This window comes from Cygnus olor, unplaced genomic scaffold, assembly GCF_009769625.2.
Source record: "Cygnus olor isolate bCygOlo1 unplaced genomic scaffold, bCygOlo1.pri.v2 scaffold_95_ctg1, whole genome shotgun sequence".
Lineage (NCBI taxonomy): Eukaryota > Metazoa > Chordata > Aves > Anseriformes > Anatidae > Cygnus > Cygnus olor.
Genome location: NW_024429179.1, coordinates 1 through 21,474, shown reverse-complemented (window position 1 = coordinate 21,474; position 21,474 = coordinate 1). Strand labels below are relative to the sequence as shown.

The 21,474-nt window shown below is 43.7% G+C and overlaps 1 protein-coding gene, 2 long non-coding RNA genes and 1 pseudogene across 5 annotated transcripts; 2 read left to right on the top strand and 2 right to left on the bottom strand.

The window, feature by feature from the left end:
- Positions 1 to 119: 119 nt before the first annotated feature.
- Positions 120 to 8,285, bottom strand: LOC121063432. 3 transcript variants are annotated; one of them, XR_005815972.1, is made up of 8 exons: positions 7,650 to 8,285; positions 7,319 to 7,502; positions 6,963 to 7,213; positions 4,532 to 4,674; positions 2,114 to 2,627; positions 1,959 to 2,060; positions 1,016 to 1,089; positions 120 to 825 (listed from the first exon to the last, which is right to left on the bottom strand). It is a non-coding gene; the product is annotated as an uncharacterized LOC121063432 (long non-coding RNA). The 3 variants fall into 3 exon arrangements; XR_005815971.1 differs by having other exon boundaries at positions 7,319 to 8,285; XR_005815973.1 differs by lacking the exon at positions 1,959 to 2,060 and having other exon boundaries at positions 2,118 to 2,627; positions 7,319 to 8,285.
- LOC121063431 lies at positions 7,923 to 9,008 on the top strand. Its single transcript, XR_005815970.1, has 3 exons — positions 7,923 to 8,285; positions 8,605 to 8,779; positions 8,904 to 9,008. It is a non-coding gene; the product is annotated as an uncharacterized LOC121063431 (long non-coding RNA).
- Positions 9,009 to 9,173: 165 nt separating this feature from the next.
- LOC121063435 (ATPase family AAA domain-containing protein 2-like) lies at positions 9,174 to 19,374 on the top strand. Its single transcript, XM_040543862.1, has 9 exons — positions 9,174 to 9,193; positions 9,833 to 9,992; positions 10,844 to 10,934; positions 11,403 to 11,678; positions 12,686 to 12,812; positions 14,276 to 14,459; positions 16,108 to 16,333; positions 16,484 to 16,680; positions 19,114 to 19,374. Exons 1-9 carry the CDS (start codon positions 9,174 to 9,176, stop codon positions 19,321 to 19,323), a joined length of 1,491 nt encoding a protein of 496 aa, XP_040399796.1. The 3' UTR covers positions 19,324 to 19,374.
- A 580-nt stretch (positions 19,375 to 19,954) lies between these two features.
- On the bottom strand, positions 19,955 to 20,121 carry LOC121063438 (annotated as a pseudogene).
- Between the last annotated feature and the right edge of the window lie 1,353 nt (positions 20,122 to 21,474).

The following is a 21,474-nucleotide window of genomic DNA, read 5'->3' as shown; positions in this document are numbered from 1 at the left end:
CTTGCTATCAACCATAACCCCCAGATCCCTCTCTGCGGGGCTGCTCTCCAGTGTTTTGTTGCCCAGTCTGTACGTATAGCCAGGGTTGCCCCGTCCCAGGTGCAGGACCTGGCACTTGCTCTTGTTAAACTTCATGCGGCTGGTGATCGCCCAGCTCTCCAATCTGTCCAGATCTCTCTGCAAGGCCTTTCCACCCTCAACAGAGTCCACAACTCCTTCGAGTTTAGTGTCATTGGCAAAGTTGCTCAAAACACCTTCTAGTCCTACATCCAAATCATTTACAAAAGCAATGAAGAGGACTGGCCCTAAAATGGAGCCTTGGGGGACCCCACTGGTGACCATCTGCCAGCCTGAAGTGGCCCCATTTACCACAACCCTTTGAGCCCTGCCCGTCAGCCAATTGCTCACCAATGATACTGGAGATTCTTTGTGAGCTATCAAGAAAAAAAAACATGTTAACAGGAATCAAAATTCGAGTGAGTGACAAACACAGGCAGCTATGCACTAACTTTTGTTAAGCTTTCCAAGGAAATGTGTTCCTGAGCAGGATGAGAAATATGATTTAGGAGCTAAGGATAAAAAGATAAACAGCTTAAACTGCCAAGGTGATGGAAAGCACCAGTCTTTTGGCATACTCAGTCCCCCAGTCGGAGGTTTTAGTAAGATTTGGAGTAAAAACCCAAGTCCAAAACAGCTGTTTGTAAACAGTGTCCATTCAAAAAGCAGAAGGCAATTCAGAAACTGGAATAGAAGACATGCATTCCAGCATCTCCCTGTTATCTCACGTCTTCTGCAGAAGATACTTCCTCCACTCTTAAAAGATATCTGGAGCACAACCATATCAACAAGACATGAAGTTAGAATTAGAGAGCAAGACTTTAGACCACGCTATTCTTTGGAAGGAAGACATTTCAGTTCAATTAAAATTACAACTACATTACTTCCCTAGGTGAAATACTCTACTTAAACAAAAATGGCGAAATAAAGGAGTATTTGCTTCCGGGTTGCTGCGCACCTCAACGTCTTCCAAATTCAGGATTTGGCATCTATGGACCTTCTCCATTTCATCCATTTTTGGCAACACAACTTCTGCAGTATGAAGATAAAACGTTGACATAGAAGAGCAAAGTTAGGCATGGATGAAAAAAATTAAAATGCTACACATCATCAATAGGACATTTTAATACAGTACACACAAAGCAAAAGTCATTGATACTTAGCCAAGATTTTAGACATTACCAAAAAATTAGGTCAAATCTTTATTTTTGAGGGAGATTTAAGAACAAACGTTTGAGGATTTGCAAACATACACTGTTTTCGGGTTTGTTTTCCCTCTTATTGAGCACATTAAAAAATACATATATTTAAATGCAGGAGGAAAATAAGAATTCTGAATAACGTAGTAAGACATTAGAAAGAATTTATGTCAGCTTTTAATACTACTTAAGTTGCTCTGCACAGCAGCATTAAGTCATTTTTTGTTAACCGAGGCAAGGCTGTTTGCTCTTCTCTTAATAGTAATCTAAGTTTCATGTTGTAGAAAACAATGAAATGAAAGGAAAGGGAATTCTGAAGCAGAAAACAATTTTGTCTTCAGAAACAGAAATAAACCACAGACAGAAACTCAGAATCGCTAGGACTACTTTGCTTTGACTGTATCAAACTGTCCTCAGTTTCTTAAGCAAACGTTACATTCCCTTTTGTAAGTACGGAACAAAAAGTTCATTGAAAATGAAGGCACTTCTGATACTAAGAAAACTGCTGCGTGGGGAAAGTTAAATCGAATGAAAGTCACAGGTAAAGTAATCGTTTTGGTTCAGAAGACAACCCAGAAACCCCCTAGGCCCATATATAAAAGATGCTCAGGATGAAGATCTCTCATCAAACGGCAGTCCCACAACTACAACCTCAGCGGCAAGTTAAACCAATTGGGCCCAAATTCTTTAGACATGAAGCACCTTCCAAGCTCATCCTCTCCCACACCCTCTCAGTCCAGGCAGACTTAACGAGCCATGATTACCCAATCCCAAAAAAGTCAGGTTAAACAGCTTGGCAATAAACTACAGAGGACCACGACTTCAAGGAATCGATCTATTAACAAGGACAGCAGGACATACCAGTGTAGGCCAAGGAAAGAGGTGACCGTCAGTAGAACAATGAAGAGAGCACCGCCTACGCTCACCAGCTAGGAAAACTGCTAAGCAGTGGAATGCTCGGACCAAACAGTCCGAAAGCCTGTGATACCTGACCAGTAACGGTCACTGGTGGCCAGTAGTTACCAGTAGCAACGCATCGCATACACGGGGGCACGTAAGGAAGTCTCAGCCTACACCCGAGTATACTGAACTCTCAATGCCAGGAGTGACAATACCTCTCTGTTGTCAAAATAAAGAGCGAGTTGAGGCCAATATCGTGCCATAGCACAAAGGCTTGCTAAGAAGGATCATTTTAGTAGGTTTGCAAGAAAAGACGACTTACTTTGTTATAAGTTTGTCAAACAGAAGGGATGGATTTGTAGTAGGGTAACGACTTCGTCGAAGTCTGCAGCTTCGGCTCCAAATTCCCATTTTCTCCATGGGCTCGCCTTGCAGCTTTTGCATCAGCTCTGGTCCTCAGCGTTCTGGTGACTGAAATGCAGAAACATATAAAATATTTTGAGACAGTAAAGATGGGATTATCTTGATTTCACCGTTGCTCTTGTAAAATGTAAACAAACAAACAAACAAACAGACACCCTGAAGCGGACTGATTTTTCTTTAAATACCAAATTAGAAGTCCTTGTCATGACCACTGCATTCCTCTTATTTATCGTTCTGCACGTTTAAACTATCCACTTAAAAGCGTGACCTGTAGAGAAACTTTTTCATAGACTGAAAGCTAGTCTGACGAAAACAGATGTGCAACTTTTGTTCCACGCAGGAGGGAAGTTTACTCCAGTTACTTCTTTTTTGGAAAAGCGAAAACAATCAACACCTTTCTCCAAGGTGTTTTCAGTCCATTTATGTAAAACTCTATCTAACTGTTCAAAAAAACTATTACATTGTAAGTCTCTTCCTAAGGCGTATATGTTTTATTACCCTGTTTAAGCATGCAGCACTTTCATTTCCTGCATTATGATCTAACAGCTCAAGGAGATAAGAACCGTTTCAAGAGAGAGACCCAAATACCAGATAACTCCAACCCACTGCTTTTCAGAAAAAAAACTCTGCCCATTGTTTACCATACAGCATCCTTTGGCACAGGTTTGTTGCTTGCACTCTCATTAAAATAGCCAAGAGCACAAGGGGAAGGTAAGAGCTACACCACTGTGGTAGTAGGATCACAGCTAAGATTTAATTTGCTGATTGCCAACTATAAAACTAAGTTTGAGCTTACTCAATAACAATTTACTTTGCACAATGAGAATTTGAATTACAGCACGTGAAATGCTGTATTTCAGGCCCCTTGTCCCCGTTTGGCCCACAGCTGCTAGGACACTGCCTGCAACTAAGGGATTTTTCCAGTCATCAGCAAGTGGCGTCACTGCACCAGGCGTGCCTGTTAACTTAGCATTGCACTTTGGTTTCAAGTCAAACTGCTCAACTTCAGTGAAAGCTTCCAAACATCAGTGGCTCTGTGCATCTCCTCACTGAACTACTCGTTAACTTACGCATACTGTAACACTGTAGTATTCCCTCCTATTTGCAAGAGCAATTTTCAATTATTTTGTGTCCGGCAGACTCCAGAAAATCCACGTAATAGACAAACCTGAGGTAAGGAACAGATTCCTTTGTGCCTACGAACAAGCTGGAATTCACACTGCTCTCTCCCCAAGCCTTCAAGGAATTCATAAAATAGCCTCCTATTTGCACCTACCTCTCTTCACAGAAAAGTCACTGATGAGTGAACGAGCTGACGGGTTCAGAAGGTTTTGGGGCCAAATGAAATAGATGGAGTGACCAAGTGCCATCCTCTTCAGTAACCAGCAGAAATAGGTATCCTAGGGAGTTACAGCCACTTAGCTGCATTAGATTCTCTTTATCAGTCTGATTTCGGCTTTGTCAACTGCCTATATTAAGAAAGAGGACAGAGGAGAGAAGGGAGAAAAGAATTCTTGGATTAGACCCATCGAGAATGGCAAATTTCACCAGGTTTATAAGCCAGTGCTCCATGGTATGCAAAGAAAAGCCTGTGGACCACGCGGAGGATCCAGATCCCAAGTCTGTTGCGTACCGTATGTACACAGGTCTGGATGTACACACATTTCCTAACTTGCTCATCTTGAACGCTCAAAAGTATGAGCAATAGCTCAGTGACCAAAGTCAAAAAGATACCTCAAAGGGGTTGGGAAAAAAAACACATGGTTTTAGAAAAGCAGAAGACTCACTGAGAAGAGGGATTCTAGTTTTAAGGTACCGGTACTGACATCAGCATGCTCATAGTCCTCTGCTGATTTTAGCTGGAGGTTTATCAGGACTCAACTCACTGGACTTTCACTCTTGCTTTTCAATCTATGCATTGAACAGAGACTGAACATAGAGAAATACAATACCTTGAAAAGTGTCCTCTATTGACATTTTCACTCAATATTGCCATGCTTTCCTCAAAGCTAGAGTCTGAATGTGGCAGGATGCTTTTTCTCATTGATCTTAAGCAGTGTCCATTGAAACATTCAAGACTGCCAGAAGAATAATCCTATGAAAAGAAGGAATTATGGATTTATTTATGTGAACCACATAGATTTAGATAAAGAAATTCTGCCTCGCGCAGGTTTAGTTAGCTCTCCTGACTTGGTAGTGGGAGAATGGCAGGTAGAACCACTGAACCATGGAACCACTGCTGTGCTCAAGAAAAACCCTGAAAAAAAAAAAAAAAAGAAAAAAAAAAACCAGCTTTCAAAACTAAACATTTTCTTGTGAATAACAATATATTCTTTGGATAAGCAAAACCTTTCACAAAAACTTAGTGTTTCATGAAACAAACAAACAAACAAACAAAAAAACACTTTAATTTCAATTGGTCAGAGGAACAGTCAAGCCTGACGTTATACATCCTAGAATTAAAATCTAGTTAGAGTTTTTCTCCCATCTCCATACGTTGCCAAATATGTTTATTAGGAGCTCTCTCCAGAAAAGAGCAAGGCTCGTTATATCAAAGCTTAGAACCCTTCTTAATTGCTGTTGACCTTCGTCATATTGCTGCTCCTACAAGGATGAGTACTATCGTTTTTACTACAGGAGGGAAGTTGTGAAAACCTGGGGGGGGCTTGTTCTGCTTACAAAATGAAGTTTCATTGAGAGTATATCAAACTAAATTTTGCTCTGAAGTCAGAAAATAGACAAGATTCTTCTTCTACTCCTCGGCAACCACTTTACTAAGAGCTTAGTTAGTGCTTGCTCAAGATAATGGCAAAGGCATGAAGAAGACTGTTAGAGGAGGGCACTGGTAAGGGCACGTGGAAGAGCGCCTTTCTTCCTCCTGTTCTCTGTGCTGATGGAAAGGGGCCTCACGAGATGCTTGCCCTAGCACGTGTTTGAATCCGAGCACCTGAAACAACTCTTGAAGACATTTTTTGTTTCCCAGATCCAGCAGAGATGTAACAAGATCTAAAGCGTGACGAGAGCCAGCCTGGTCTGTCACAGAGATGTTTAACGTTTTTCCTCTGGGAGGCGTAAGAAAGAAATCAGAATAGAAAGCCTTACAACTTATTGTTTTATAAGACAGCGGTCGTCGCCTAAACTTCATAAAACTTTACTGCCTCTTAGGATTTTCAAATGCATTTATTTGCACACCATGCTCCCCAGGCTGAAATGCAACGCAAGGAGCTGCCAGCTGACCCGAGCACATCGGTCAGCTCTGACTGCCTCGGTTTGAGCTCTGGCCAAAGGCACGCGGGGACCAGGACAGTTCAGGCGGTGCGCAGGGTGGGCTGCCTGGGCAGCCCCGCACACGCAGCCCAGTTCTGGAAGCAAGCCCCCAGACAAAACGCCATTCCCTGACACAAATGGAGTGCGACTCCAGTCCACAAAGTATGAGGGGAATGGAGAAAGAAACCAGCTCCGATGTCATTCTTGAAAGTGGCCCCGAGCTTATCTGAGGAAAGCTAAACTCCAGACTGAAAGAAGAACAAACCCTTAGGGAATGCCAGTATTGATAGCAGGGGGAAAAAAAGTGCAGTAACTCGGGAAATCTTTGTACATATAGTTATGCATTTGTTTGTTGACATCTCTCCAACAAGCACAGTGCCATGGACTTGTGTTATTCTTTATCGGCTCTTCTTTTATCTTCACCTTGTCTCAAACGAGGGCACAGCCAAAGCAGGAACAATGGACGTTGCTAACTGACCATCCTCCACTCCTACAAAGGCATCCCAACTCAGTGAGACAGCAGACACTGAGAAGCACTACGTTAACTGCAGCAAGCTGCCAGCAGAGCAGGAGAACTAGCTCATATCAACCGTACAAGGGTGAAAAAATGCACGCAAGAAGTGAAATCCAGTAGAAGCAAGTGGCTAAACCAGAACAACAAGGAAACTGGAGGAGGGAATTCTGTGAACTGTTTTGTATTTTGAAACTTACTTTCCTGCTACTATGAGAAGCGATCAACAATTGCTTCTAAAAAGTTAGCTGTTGGGTGTCTCTAAGGATGTAAGCGGATGCTCAAGTGCCAGCCAAACAGATAAGTGTGTTTAGCCTACGAGGCTGGGAGCTCTGGTGCCGAGTCCCTGCACAGGTGACTTAGGAAGGCTCAGCACGGAAAAGGGCCACTTTCCACTTTGCCCAAACCAAAAGGGAACTCTGGAGCACACAGGTGTCAAGCACAGGTCACAATAAAACCCCCTCGTTCGGCCTGAGGAATTACACTGGGGTTGTAAAGCTAGAGAGGCACAGCCTCCACAGGGACAGCAGCCGCTTACGGTCTGCCACGGGACTCCTTGGGACTGGAAATCTGGGAGAAGATAAAGCCATCAGATTCCAGTTTACCTTAGACTTTCTGCTGTATGCTCCTTAATCTAGATGGAGGAAATATGCCTGGAGATATGCCAGGAGATAAACGGCTTGCTGATATCGGGGAAACTGCAAAAGCTGCTACTGCCAAGTCTTTGTGCATCAGAAAGTAAGGGAAGAGACATTAGGACTTGAACACGCAGCTAGGGGCAGGATCATCATCTCTGTCATCTAGGGCACTTCTACATGTCTCCGCAATTTGAGTGCTTCAGCAAAGCCTGGCAGTCCTACAAATGAAACAAGAATGGCTCTGTGCCTCGAAGCATGGGAAAGTTCTGCAACGAGGGGAAAAGCACAAAGAAAGAAACCAAAACAAACAAACAAAAACTTACAACCCATTTCATAATAAGGATTCTGCTTTCACTTCAGGGAAAATTTTACATTTAACTTCCTCATTCCTGTTCCCACAATGAAAGCGGGCCAGCTGTTTTCTCTGCCTAACTTTGTATAGCCTTCCTTCATGTGCCACAGGCAGCTCAAGTCCTTGCAGGCTTTGACAACCAGTTCTCAGGTACACTGCAAAAGCAAAGTCGAGATCTTTAAGCAGCCTCCAGTGCCTGTTTGCAAAGAGAAGCCACCCCAAGGACTTCTTCCTTCTTAGTTCAGTAGTCTTGAAAAGAGGAGGGGAAGAGAAAAGCAAAACAAACAAAACAAATCCACAACCTGAATCCAAACAACCGAGAATCCTGAGCTCAGCTGCACGGAGACCCAGGGCACTAAAAGCATCCCTTGGAGGCAGGGCTCTCCCCAAGAGCTGTGAGCCGGATCCGCTCTGCTTTGCCATGCCATGGCTATGCGGGACGCCCCGCTGCACGGAGCCTGCCTTGGGAAGAGCAGAGCTTTAGCTCCGGCGAGCTGCGCTTAAAGCAGCCAACTCCTCCAAGTGATGCTGATCGGGGATGGAAGCAGCAAGACGGAGCTGGAAACGGTGTGGAATACTAGACGGCCTCTGCAGCCACGCAAGTTGCCCCTCAGAACAAAGCAGGGTTTTCCCCCAAACCATCAAAACCTTAAGGAAAGCTGTAACCAGATGAAGTCCCCCAAGGAAGCGTTTTTACTTAAACACTGATTCTTAACCCTGGTTCTTAGCGTTGCTCTCGCCCTGCACCTCTGCGGTTCCCTCCGCCTCCTTCTCATCACCTTTTTCCTCCCCTCCCTCTCCTTTCCTCCCTCCCTCCCTCCGTGCCTCAGCTCTCCTGCCACCGCCCCGCTCCCCGCCCTTAGGCTTAGGCCCTCCTCAGCCTTGTGCTCTGCCCCCCTTTAAGGGGGAGGGGGGGGGAGGGGAATGCTGTGGCTTTGGTCGGTTTTCTAAATGTATTTGTCTTTTTTCATTTTATTTGGGATATTTATTTATTTATTTATTGAGGAAAGGGCGTCCCAGCCGCGTCCCTCACGGCAACCTCCCCCGGGCACGGCGGGGCCGGCCGAGGCCCGGTACCGGCCGGCGGGGCCGGCCCGGGCCGCCTGAGCCCAAGCCGGCTGCTACTGGGAAGGGAGGCGCCAGAAAGGGGGAGCTGGAAGCGGAGCTAAAGCCCCCGGGGAAAAGTTCCCGGCCCGGTTTGGGTTGCTGGAGGTGAAGCTGCAAGGGGGATTGAAAAGAAAATCTGTTTTATTGCAGAGGCTGTTTATTCTATGGCTCCCCAGGAACGGCAAAGACGCTGGTTGTTCGTGCTCTTGCTAACGAATGTAGCCGAGGTGACAGGAAAATACCGTTTTTTATGAGAAAAGCTTCAGACTGCCTGGGACAATGGGTGGGGGAATCAGAACGTCAGCTTCGCTCGTTATTTGAACAGGTAAGGTTGAAATGTGCAATGTATTCTGTCAGAGTTGAAACCATCATTTTTATGGTCAACATTTTTAAGTAGAACTTGCTCTTTTTTTTTTTTTTTTTTTTTTTTTTTTTTTACTTTGGATCAGGGGCTTGAAACTGAGTTGTGTGGGGAAGGAACAAAACGAGAAAACTTTGCAAAGCAAGAGATTACCTCCCACCAAAACAGCCACTGAAAAGTCTGCAGGAGGCAAGAGATGATGGCTTTGGATGAGAGGGAAACAGATACAGGCTGGAAGCATGGTTATTTAAACTCATAAAGGAAGCTTGCTTCCCGAACCTGTAATTGAATTAAGTTCTGACTCGTGGTTTGTTTGTTTTTTTGTTTGTTTGTTTGTTTATTTGTTTGTTTGTTTTTTATGGTAGCCAAAAAGCTGTAGTAAGTACTGGTATGATTTGTTTCGTGTCGCCCAGTAACAGTGGGTTGCCACAGACTGCCATCTTCTGTTAGTCATGCCAGATAGTCCATTAGCTCTATAAGTAGAGGTCCCAGATGCTAAAGTGAAAAATCGAGTTTAGGTGACATTCCAACCATAATGTTTTTGTGCATTTTTTCTTCAAATACTGCTGTTTTACTCTGTGTTTTCATTCTGGGCCTATCAGATGCGACCTTCAGTAATTTTCTTTGATGAGGTAGATGGCCTCGCTCCTGGGCAGTGCAGTAAACAAGACCAAATTCATAGGCAGTACATTTTTGCACCTACCTAAAATCTGCTTGATCTTTGGGGAATAAAAAAGAGGATAATGACCTGCTTAATTTCCTGTGAACACATTAATTTATCCTGAAAACTCGTAACTCATTGCCACTAAATTTCAGGTGCTTTTAAATGATAGCTGAAAACAATACACTAAGCCTGATATCAGCACGTGGTCTGTGTTAACTTACCTATTTTTTTATGTCTTAAAATGAATCTTGTCCTTAAAAAGCTTGTCCTTTTTGACTACTCATGGAAGAAAGTCATGTGGAATGTAACAAAATTTACTGAACTGGTAAGTCTAAATTATGTTTTTCTATTAGTTCCATTGTCTCAACACTTCTGACACTTCTGGATGGCATAGAAAACAGAGGGGAGATTGTGGTAGTCAGAGCCACCAACAGACTAGATTCTACAGATCCTGCTTTACGGAGACCAGGACGCTTTGACAGAGAGTTCCTCTTCAACTTGCCAAATAAAGAGGTGAGAACTTAAATTCAACGTTAATGCTAACGTGGCAAAGTCCAACTTTATAGAAAAAAAAATTTACAACGTGAGCAAAAGAGTGATATGTGGAGACACTATGTCGTACCGTGGAGGGCAAATCTGGTACTGAATATATATGGTCAAGATGGTACCGCCAAGTAGTTAGTTCTATAATCAAATCTTTGATTTCCGAAGTTGTTCCCGTTTGCTTAATTATTTAATCCACGTGGGCGCTTTCATCTTGACACTGTGTTCTTGGTCTCAATACTTCCTTTATGAATGGATAGGGGACGTATTTGCATTTGATTGTTCCCCGGATCAGTGGTAGTAGTTTGAGTCATAATTATTTTCTTCTTTACAGTAATTGTAGCAGCTTGAAACATAGCGCAAGAAGTGCTTTCTGCGAATTTACTGACTGAAAAGCAAATTTGATGAACTAATGAGACTGTCACAATGAAAGTTTGCTCAATTTTAGAGAAGTTTTTTGGAGAAAAAAGATCTGTTTCTGGATAAATTTTTCATTACAGCATTTTCCTCTGGGTCATTAGGTCTCATATTTTGGAAACTTATTAGAGAAGGTATAAATGCCTTTTCTTTCATTGCAGGTTCCTATCAAAAGTTCAGTGTAACAAACTAAGAAATACTGGATTTCCTGGTTGAAAATGCAGAGTGTATATTACGTAACTGTACAATACTTGAAAGTTTAGCAAATAAGAAAAATGTATTAATATATGAGGGGTTTTGAGGGAAGATTGTTTTTTGTTTGTTTGATTTTTGGTTTGTTTGTTTTTGTGGGTGTTTTCAAGGAAAACTTAGGACAAGCTAAAATGCGATGATTTTGTTTCCAGGCTAGAAAAGAAATTTTCAAGATTCATACTCGTGACCGGATCCCTAAGCCACCGGACCTGTTGCTTGATGAGCTAGCTGAGAAATGCATGGGTGAGACTGAAAACAAAATGGATTAATGCTTGTGACTAAGTTCTAAAGAATCTTAGCTTGTGGCAGGCAGTACCCAAGCTCTTGTGCCTTGCTGCACAACTAGTCCATGAGTCAGCTGGCACGCCTTCGTAGCCATCAGAGTTAGATGCTTTCATCTATTTACTTTTTGTTGTCGTTCTTCTTGTTGTCTGAGAACATTGAATGGTTTTGGGGCATCTTCCTCAAGAGTATAGTTTTGATGAGGAGTCTGCTTTGGCTTAATAAGCACAGGATATCAGGCAGCGAGCAGCATAACAAAACTTCCCTGCAGGGCGGTAGCACTTTCAAGTCCCTGTTAACCTGTTTAGTTTTGGCATTACAAATTCTTTAAATGTTGCCTATTGTAAACGTGGGCCTTGACTAATGTAACATCTGATTTTTGTTTATTAAGGTAATGTGGTGCAGATATAAAATCCTTATGTGCTGAAGCTGCGCTGTGCTCTCTGTGTCGACGCTATCCTCCGATCTATGCAAGTGGGGAGAAATTGCGACTAGACGTTAATTCCATGAAAATAAAAGCAAAGGCTTTTTTGATGGCTGTGAAGAAGGTTGTTCCAGCTTCAAACAGGATTGTGGCTTCACCTGGACAAGCACTATCACCCATTTTTAAGCCGCTTTTTGAAAATTCAGTAGCGAATATTTTACAAGCCGCGCAGAAGACATTTCCGCATGCAGAGCTTGCGCTAAAGAAGGACCGACAGCAAGGTATAACCGTAGCATCCACTTCTTTAAAATTCTGCCAGAGCAAAAACTTGTGGTTTGTGCAATCAGCATACAGAAACGTTTCAGACATAATGATGGTAGAATTTTATTATTTGCATGTGCGTGTGTTTATTTTGGGAATATCTGGAATATAATGCATAGGTTTTATTCTGGATTCTAAACTGAAATGCCAAATGGAAGCTCTGAATGACTCAGCACCCGGTAGAGGACTATGCGTTCTCTGCTAAAGCATCCTGCTTCTGACAGTAGCTAAGACAATCAGCACTTGTAGAGGTTGACTGAAGGTTTGAAGTGTAAGGCACCTCTTTTCCTTTAAAAATAAAAACTCAGCTACTTGGAGGGGAAGCATTTTTAGGTTGGTGTTTTTAATTCCTTTCTGAAGAACATCGGGACCAGGATACAAGTATAACTGGTTTAAGCTAAATATTGTTTTAGCTATCATGATTTTTCACCAGTCTCCTAATTTAAATGATTGTGGAAGCAGAGGGGCTAGGGGATTGGTAATTGCGCTCCCCCTCTGCTGTCTGCCTTCTATCTTCTCCTTCAGTTATCTTTAAGGAGCCTTACGTGAAAGACGCATTGGTCTCTCTGCCAGGTCTCAGTAGTCGTAGAGGAATGGAATTCTGTGACCAGCACATCCTTAATCCCCATGCTTTCATTGTGGGAACCTCCTCCAGAAAGAAAGGGTCTTGTTTTTATAGCTATTTAGCAGCTCCAGAAATTGTTCCTAATCCTTTATTCTAAGGGGGAAAAAAAATCACCAACAGAGTAGCGTACCTTATACATACACGTCAATGGGACCTAAGACAGCTTTACAGAGACTTGTGCCATCTCCTTAGATCTGTGGTGGGATGAACTCTAGGAAATAGCATTCGGTGTATGCCCTCAAATGAAGCAAGGGTTTTGGCACTGATTTAGAAGCTGTATTAATGCAAGAGAAAGGGGCACAGGCTATTCAGGAAAGTTAACAAACCTCTTTTGTCTTTCAGACAATTTAGATCCTATTTTACAAGATGATATACTTGACAGTGATGACGACGCATCCTCAATCTCTGGAGATGAACTACCAGATAAAATGCCTGACAGACCCGAGGAAAAATTCCTCTGTTTCTGCAGGTAAAGAAAGATGGGTCCCCATTATGTTTACATTCTTAGGACTGCTGAGTCTTTGTAAACAGTTTCAGCTGTTAAAAGTGTGAGGGTTGGTAGATGAAGGGGGAACATGAAGTTTGTGTGTTGAAGGGGTGCTCGGTATTCTCAAGAAGAAAGTGTGAAGGGACTAAAGTTCTAATGAAGTAAGTTGCTCTAAATGATCAAAGGGAAGAGCCCAGGCTTCTCTTCCTGAGCCAAAGTGATCCGCAGACTACTAGAACATGTCTACTTAATCCATGGCATTCTTTGAAAGACTCAAGACCACATAAACGTGCTGTCTGTCCTTTTAGCTAAAAATAGCCAACTTTCTGGATTTGTGTTGCCACCTTTTGCCCTTCTGTTTTCCAGGACTGCTAAACGAGTAGTGAATTCTGTAGCAGAAAGAAAACTGAGAAATGGCTTGTTAAAACGCCTTGAGAAAAATTCAAACGGTGTTTTTATTTGTTACCATTAAGCCACCAAATTGTGTTATCTTTTGGTATTTTAATGTGGAAGTCACGTAAGCCCACGGTTGGAAAGTTAGATTGTGTTGTCACAGTCAGGTCAGTTATTTTTCTCACTTTCTGTTGCTGTGCTGTCCAGAAAATGTTGTCCTTTTGAGCAAAGTTGACTCTCTAGCATCTTTGATTTAAGCCAGTAAGGGTACAGCCTTATTGTAGTGGGAAAAAAAGCAAATGCTTCTCGCAAATATATTTCCTAGTAGGAAAGCAAGATTGCCAGGCTATTAATTCGCAATCTTGGTTTAGTAACGACTAGGAAACATAAGGGAAGAAGATGAAACAATTAGAATGACTGAATAAATTAGCTGGAAATCTTACATGTGTTTAATGTACCGCTGTCATTTAAGCAGTCCAGTTGTGTGCTGCTTTAGATATGGCCCATGTGGTTCAGCGCCCACATCCATTTTTTTCTAGAAAAGCTGTTCTGCTCCTTTCTTGCTACCTTCTCCAGTAACTAGGGCCACATTTCGGCTAAACTTGACAGATGTAGAGATCTCTCAGGTACTTAAACTTGAGACCTTCTGAAGGCTGGTGTATATGGGAAGTGATGAGATCCAGATTGGTGTGTGCTGAGAAAGTTGCTGTGCTCCCCCATATCAGGTAGCAGATCAGGTGTCGTCTATGTATTTGGTTAGACAGTCCATGTGTACACTTGAGGAGTCATTACTTAGCCCAGCCAAACGAATAGCAGACATGATAGAGATGGACAGGATTTCTTAGGGGGAGGTATGGCACAAGATTGTAAGAAAATGGGCTTTGATAGTCTTCCTGATCACAGAACAGCTTATTATTTGCTGGAAAATGGAGATTATTTGGGGGGCGGGGGGGGGGGGTGGGGGGGGAGTATATAGGAAAAGTACTTGGAACATCCGTGTGTCTATTCAGCACCTCATTTCTAAACTTGTTTTCTTATGACTCTTGTTCTAGGAGTGCTTACTACAAACCGCCATCATGTCAGCCCCATCTGCTAATAGTAGGAAAAGCGGGATATGGCCAGGTTTCTTATTTGGCACCCGCGGTGTTGCATGCTTTGGAGAAGTTTCCCGTTCACACCCTGGACCTATCCCTTCTGTTTACAAACATTGCACCGCCAGAAGAAATATGCGGAGAGGTATCTTTTTTCTTTTTATTCTCATAGGATTCATTGACTGTATGTAAAGGATCAATTGAGTTGCAAGTAAGGTAAGCAAAATTCATTGGTAATGGAGGTGGCCTTGTTTTCATGTGCTGTTATGTTTGCTTCTGTCTGAAAATCCACTTTTCTTTTAGAGAAAACCATAAACATTATGGATGTTGTACACATCCACATTTTCGATACCAAATTTTACAGTGAGGATGTTGCTAGCAGCTCAGGAGGCTGGGAGGTGCTGTTAATAGACCTCTCTTTGTGGAAAGAAATGCTGCTCTCAGTGGGATCCAGAAAGTAGTTCTCATTGCCTTACAAGACTGTGTGCTCCCAGTAGATGGCTCTGTATCAGACCGCATGTCGTGTACTTTTTGTAGCCTTCAGCCTTGTTTTTTATTCTATCTGTAAGGCAGCTAAGGTCTGGGGCTTCTGTTTGTTTTGTTTTTACATGTACATATACAACTTGTGCTGTTGCAGTATGTGCAATCAAAGCATTAAAATTCACAAAACGCTTCATTTACAAACTGATGTGGTTTTAACTCAAAAAAATAAACATAAGCAGATTTGGTGTTTTTACATTTAGGCAGGAAATCCTTTTTGTTGTTTGGCATCACCATCTTAAAATATTTTTACCTTTAGTAAAAACATTTGTGAGCCGTACAAGTAAGGACAGACCCGTTACATGGCTGGATAGTTACGTCTTAACAGGCTACTCTACGTGTTTTAGTTTTCTTATCCAAGCATTCCTTTTCACTAGGTGATCCGAAATGCTCAGAAGACAGCACCAGCATAATTTGTGCAAAATATGCAGTGCTTGAAATGTAAATGAGAAAAAGATATTTTTACTGAAGAGATTTCTTCTGACAGTCTGTCATTTCATGCTGTACTGGGTAAACTGCTAATAATGCAATTTAGTAGAGAATTGAAACGCTTTAATAAAAAATCAGCTTCTTTCTTCATATGAGCCAAAGCTTTCTAAGCTGGAAAGCCGAGATCCAATTTCTGCTTAAGGAACTTTGAAATCAATTTTTAGTTGTATTCCTAAACAAACTGCAGTAAAAGTACATGCATAACTTGGTTGACTTCTGAGCGTTTACATTAAAGGAAGGTGTTCAAAACAGGAACAAGCTGTTCTCATTCTGATTATTTTGTCTCAGTTACTGGGGGAGAAAATGGGTCTTACCTAGGTGTGTTTATTGTCAAGTGCTTTGAAAGTGCTTAAGTTTCCGCAGAAGTTTTTGTGCTGGTTCTAAATTCCTTCTAAAATAAGTATTGAAATTCCTTACCTACCTTTTGATACTAGAAATTGAATAATGGAGGAAACCCAAGAAGTACTAGCTACTTCAGACACCTTCTTTTGGTACAGAAATAAAAACGCAGCAAAAAGCCCTCACTTGTCTACTGAAGCCTTTCTCTTCCCTCTATAGCCATAAAGGTTCTAACTAAAGGGCAGCAAGGCAAGTAAATACAAAGTAAGCGGTCTTGGATGTGGCGAATGCCATGACTTCATCAGTGTATCGTACAATCCTTTCATTGAGATGTAATTCTGCAGGTGTTTCTTAAAGGTGATATTTGAACTTGCCAGGCTAAGCTGTGAAAATCTAGCCTTTTAAGGCCAAGAAGATAACTTCAGTTTGTCTTCTTCAGGTTATTACTAATTTTAACAGGTACTCATCTTTTTGGAATAGAGTATGGTTTTTTTGTGGCCTTAAATCTGAAATGTTTTTTCTCCTTCTGCTTTAGATCCAAAAATGATTTCTTAAGGAATTTGGAGAAGTTTACGAGTAAGGAGGACAGAGCAAGAATTTTTGAGGACCTAATTCTAAATCGAACTGCTAAGCCTCCGGTAAAGAAAGCAGGTGAGGATATAAGAAATACATCTAAAACCTTCCTAACTGTAAGTTACTAGCTATTTGGTATTTCCTTTGCTGGTCATTTTCTATCGGTAATTTTTCATATGCTTGCATGTGAGTACTGTGAATTGGCTAATTTTTCCTGATTAATTGAAGTTCGCCGGACATTGCAAGTCCTGCCTGTAGCGTCACCAGCTGAGCCTCAAGAGCCGACAGAGGAAGAAGTAGGACTGCTGGAGGAGGAAGCGGAGGATACGTTGCGTGAACTTAGAATTTTCTTAAGGGAGGTTACTCAGAGACTTGCCACTGACAGACGTTTCATGGAATTTACAAAGCCCGTTGACCCACAGAAGGTAAGCGGGTGTTGATCTGTGCGTACCATCTTATCTGTGTGTATTTGTAATTTCTCAGTGTTTGTATCACAGAATCACAGAATCGTCTAGGTTGGAAGAGACCTCCAGGATCATCCAGTCCAACCTCTTACCTAATACTAACAAGTCCTCCGCTAAACCATATCACTAAGCTCAACATCTAAACGTCTCTTAAGGACCTCCAGGGATGGTGACTCAACCACTTGCCTGGGCAGCCTACTCCAATGCCTAACAACCCTTTCAGTAAAGAAGTTCTTCCTAATATCCAACCTAAACCTCCCCTGGCACAACTTTAGCCCATTCCCCCTTGTCCTGTCCCCAGGCACATGGGAGAACAGACCAACCCCCACCTCGCTACAGCCTCCTTTAAGGTACCTGTAGAGAGCGATAAGGTCGCCCCTGAGCCTCCTCTTCTCCAGGCTGAACAATCCCAGCTCCCTCAGCCGCTCCTCATAAGACTTGTTCTCCAGGCCCCTCACCAGCCTCGTCGCCCTTCTCTGGACTCTCTCGAGCACCTCGACGTCCTTCTTGTAGCAAGGGGCCCAAAACTGAACACAGTACTCGAGGTGCGGCCTCACCAGAGCCTAGTACAGGGGGACAATCACTTCCCTAGCCCTGCTGGCCACGCTGCTTCTTATACAAGCCAGGATGCTGTTGGCCTTCTTGGCCACCTGAGCACACTGCTGGCTCATATTCAGCCGACTATCAACCAGTACTCCCAGGTCCTTCTCGGCCAGGCAGCTTTCCAACCACTCATCTCCCAGCCTGTAGCGCTGCTTGGGGTTCTTACGCCCCAGGTGCAGGACCCGGCACTTGGCCTTGTTGAACTTCATACAGTTGACCTCAGCCCATCGGTCCAGCCTATCCAGATCCTCCTGCAGAGCCTTCCTACCCTCGAGCAGATCGACACACGCACCTAACTTGGTGTCGTCTGCAAACTTACTGAGGGTGCACTCAATCCCCTCATCCAGATCATCGATAAGGATATCGAAGAGGACTGGCCCCTGGGGGACTCCACTAGTGACCGGCCTCCAACTGGATTTGACTCCATTCACCACAACTCTTTGGGCCCGGCTATCAAGCCAGTTTTTAACCCAACGAAGCGTACGCCAGTCCAAGCCACGAGCAGCCAGTTTTCTGAGGAGAATGTTGTGGGAAACGGTGTCAAAAGCCGTACTGAAGTCAAGGTAGACCACATCCACAGCCTTTCCCTCCTCCACTAAGCGTGTCACTTTGTCATAGAAGGAGATCAGGTTTGTCAAGCAGGACCTACCCTTCATAAACCCGTGCTGACTGAGCCTGATCGCCTGGTTGCCCTGTAAGTGGTAGGGTTTGTATTTCTCAGCATTTTGGGGAAGGAAGGTTTAACTTTGTTTTTAGGACTGCACTGTTGTGATTTTGCAAGAAGCAGGCAGGGCTTTTACTTCTGCTGGCTCTCCAATATCTGTGATCGGATTATTCGCTGAAAGCCCTGGTCAGACCAAATGCCAACACAGTTTGCTCATGAAAAGGCTTTGATATGTAGGCATGTTAGAGCACTGAAAAGCACAGAGATCTTTCTTTGTAATTACAAACAGTATTTACAGGACTATTTTACTGAAGTCTGAAGCTCTGTATTGGACTGTCAGTTTCCGTGGGAACAGGAGGAGAAGCAGCAGTTTGTAAAAGAAGTTTTGAGATTCTGTTCTCTGTTTCATCTGGAACTCCTCAATATGAGATCAGCCTTAAGTGCTGTGTGTTTTCTTTTTCCTCCCATTTGCTGCTTAGGTCCCTTCTTCTCCTTTCATGTATTCAAAAAGTCTAAACTAGGGGCATATACTTCAAAGACAGATGTAACTGGAATATGCCCGCGTATCAGCAAAGTCCTGTTCGCGTAGGCATCCACTGACTTTTCTTCCCCTTTCCTCCTAGGTTCTTGAGGTGAGAAACATCTAGACAAATACATATGTCCACATGCAAACTAGTCATCAGGCTCCTCTTACGGTCTGAGTAAAGAAATCAGCACCCCTGAGCCCAGTTATCCCATTCTAAAGTAGATGCCTGGAATAGATGCTTCAGAGGTGCAATTCGTGCGCCTTTTTCTCAATGTCAACAACAAAGAGAATGTCGGACGGCTTACTCAGATTTCATCGCTGTGATTTTTCTGAGGCAAAGTGAAATGACTCTCCCACCCTCGGTGTTTGTTCTCTACCATGCACATGCTTCTGACCTCTCTACTTCTTTTTTTCTTCTCGTAGCAGCTGTAACGCCAGTTGAAAGAGCCCTTCCATTTTTGAGAAGTGAAGTGGTTAATTTCAGCATCTTCTGATGCGTCACAAGTATTCGGGGTTTTAAGAAGACATTTATTGAAAGTTTTTCCAAATAAATTTGGTAGACAGCGTAGAAAACCTCTGAACACATCTATTTGATTGGCAGGTACCTGGTTATGCAACAATCATTAAAGAGGCAATGGATCTTTCAACAGTCCTCAGTAAAATTGACTCGCCCCAATACCTAAGTGCAGGAGACTTTCTGAAGGATATTGATCTAATCTGTAACAATGCCTTAGAATACAACCCAGATCAAAGACCTGCAGGTGAGGATGTGCTTTTTATGCCTAGTTTAAAAAATCTGCCAGATGTATAGATGGATAAATGCTGTGTGTGGACAGTAGTCTGACTGGATTAGATGATTTTGGATATCCACAGAGAACATTTCTTACCGGGTTGTAAATATTTAGCATTTTGCTACTTGGGCATGGAATTGGGATCTGTGTTCACAAGGAACTAGTGCTTTTGTTTTAATAACTAACTTCTATGTTGTTATGCTGAAACTATTCACTGAGATAACCTTTCAGAACCAGCCTATGAAGAGAGCAAATTTTTCTGTGATCCAAATAGTTTCATTGGTTGGTAGACAATATTCAGTGAATGTCTGAACCTACCTTTCATAAACCCATGCTGACTGAGCCTGATCGCCTGGTTGCCCTGCAAGTGCCACATGATGACACTCAAGATAATCTGCTCCATGAGCTTCCCTGGCACTGAGGTCAAACTAAGAGGCCAATAGTTCCCCGGGTCTACCCTCCGGCCCTTCTTGTAGATGGACGTCACATTTTCTAGCTGCCAGTCTACTGGGACCTCCCCTGATAGCCAGGACTTATGATAAAAGATGGAAAGTGGCTTGGCCAGCTCTTCTGCCAGTTCTCTCAGTACCCTCGGGTGGATCCCATCCAGCCCCATCAACTTGCGTACATCTAAGTGCTGTAGCAGGTCGCCAACCATTTCCTTGTGGAAAAAGATGAAGATAAAGAGCAAGCTCTGGATCCAACTCCTGAGTCAAAAAATCCCTTTAATATAAAGTCCTCTCATCAAGGACGTATCAGATATTAAACTGATAAGAATAGATACTGCACTTGATCTTAGCCAAAGGCCGAGAAGCACATGAGATGGACAGTTTGAGAGACCTGGGCTCCTTTGGCCCTGGGGTATAGAGGCTCCAGGCAGTACAGCAGTACGCAGAGACCGTTTGAGGGGTGGTTTCAGACATGTAGGTGCTTTTCCTCCCAGTAGAAAAGGAGCATGAGAAAGAAATGAATATCACAAAATGCAGCTGCAGGCACTGAGACTGAGGTGGAAGAGAAAGGTTTATTGAAGGATGGAGGTCACCCAGAGCCCCTGGCTTTGGTGTTTCAGGTATTACTGAGGGCAGATGGAGGAGACATCAGTCAAGGCAGGAAGGTGCTCAGGTGAGAACAACGTGGGAAGCGTGTTGATACCAAAGTCCTGCAGGGAAACAGTTGTAGACATGGGACAGCATAGGACAGTGTGTGGTGGTTATGGTCAAGTTTTTTTTGCACGGCTGAAAGTCCCCAACAGAGGGAACACCTTTGTCTGCTGATCTCTGACTCTTGTCTTTGTCAATGATGCCTATGAGGAGACAACTCATCCTTACAGCAATAGGGTCTCAATGCCTCCTCATCCCCCTCCAGGAGCTGTCCTCCTGTAGCCTTGTACTTGGCATTGCCCTTACCCACATTGCACTGACCCAGGAAGAGCCCTAAACCCCAATGGAGGGACAGGATCTCCCTTCCCAGAGGCTGGGGTCAGGGCCCAGCTCTTGGACTTCATGGGACACATCAAGGTTTCCTAAGCCTCACGGCCACTTTTACTTGGCCTTTGTCTCCCCATCATCACTGCCTGCAGTTTTCATCTCTAACAAGTCCCTGAGGAGGCTTTGTCTGTAATGTCCCTCGGTGGGACTCATTGATGCTGTGAGAGGCTTTGGTGTTTGCATCTGCATTCTCTACTTGAGAAATGTCTTCCATTCCCTCTCAGTGTCTGAGGCTCCTGGGCTCTGCCCAAACCCACTGGGGTGGGGGGGGGTGGGGGGGGGTGGTGCAGTGGAGGGCAGTAAAATGCCTTGGGCTGGGCCTGTGCTGCTGAGCTGGGAGGCTTGTGGGATGGAGGAGGGAGCTCCTGGGAAGCGGGCAGCGCTGCAAAGAGACAGCTCTGCCCAGGAGCAGCTCCTCTGCAGGGTGCAGCAGGGCTGGGGGCACTGCTTGCAGCTGACATGGGGAGAGGAGAGAAGGGGGAGAAGTTCAGGTCAGCCTGGCGGGGGAAGGGGAAGGCAGAGGTATAGCTCGCTGGGGAGAAATCTTCCCACCACCTCCCCATGGTAAGTCTCTGGGTGCAGGGCAATGCCGCTGCACACCCTGCCACACTCTCCTGGAGCTGGCACATCCCTCAGCTGATGGGAGCTGTCAGGAGGATGCTCGGTGTTGGAGCTGAAGGGCAT

What these genes read in the sequence shown, in the direction of transcription:
- LOC121063435 (XM_040543862.1), top strand. Translation starts at nt 9,174, where the DNA reads ATGGTAGCCAAAAAGCTGTA. An exon ending in CAGAAGAAATATGCGGAGAG is followed by an intron (nt 14,460 to 16,107) that starts GTATCTTTTTTC and finishes AGATAACTTCAG; the next exon opens with TTTGTCTTCTTCAGGTTATT. An exon ending in GCCTCCGGTAAAGAAAGCAG is followed by an intron (nt 16,334 to 16,483) that starts GTGAGGATATAA and finishes GATTAATTGAAG; the next exon opens with TTCGCCGGACATTGCAAGTC.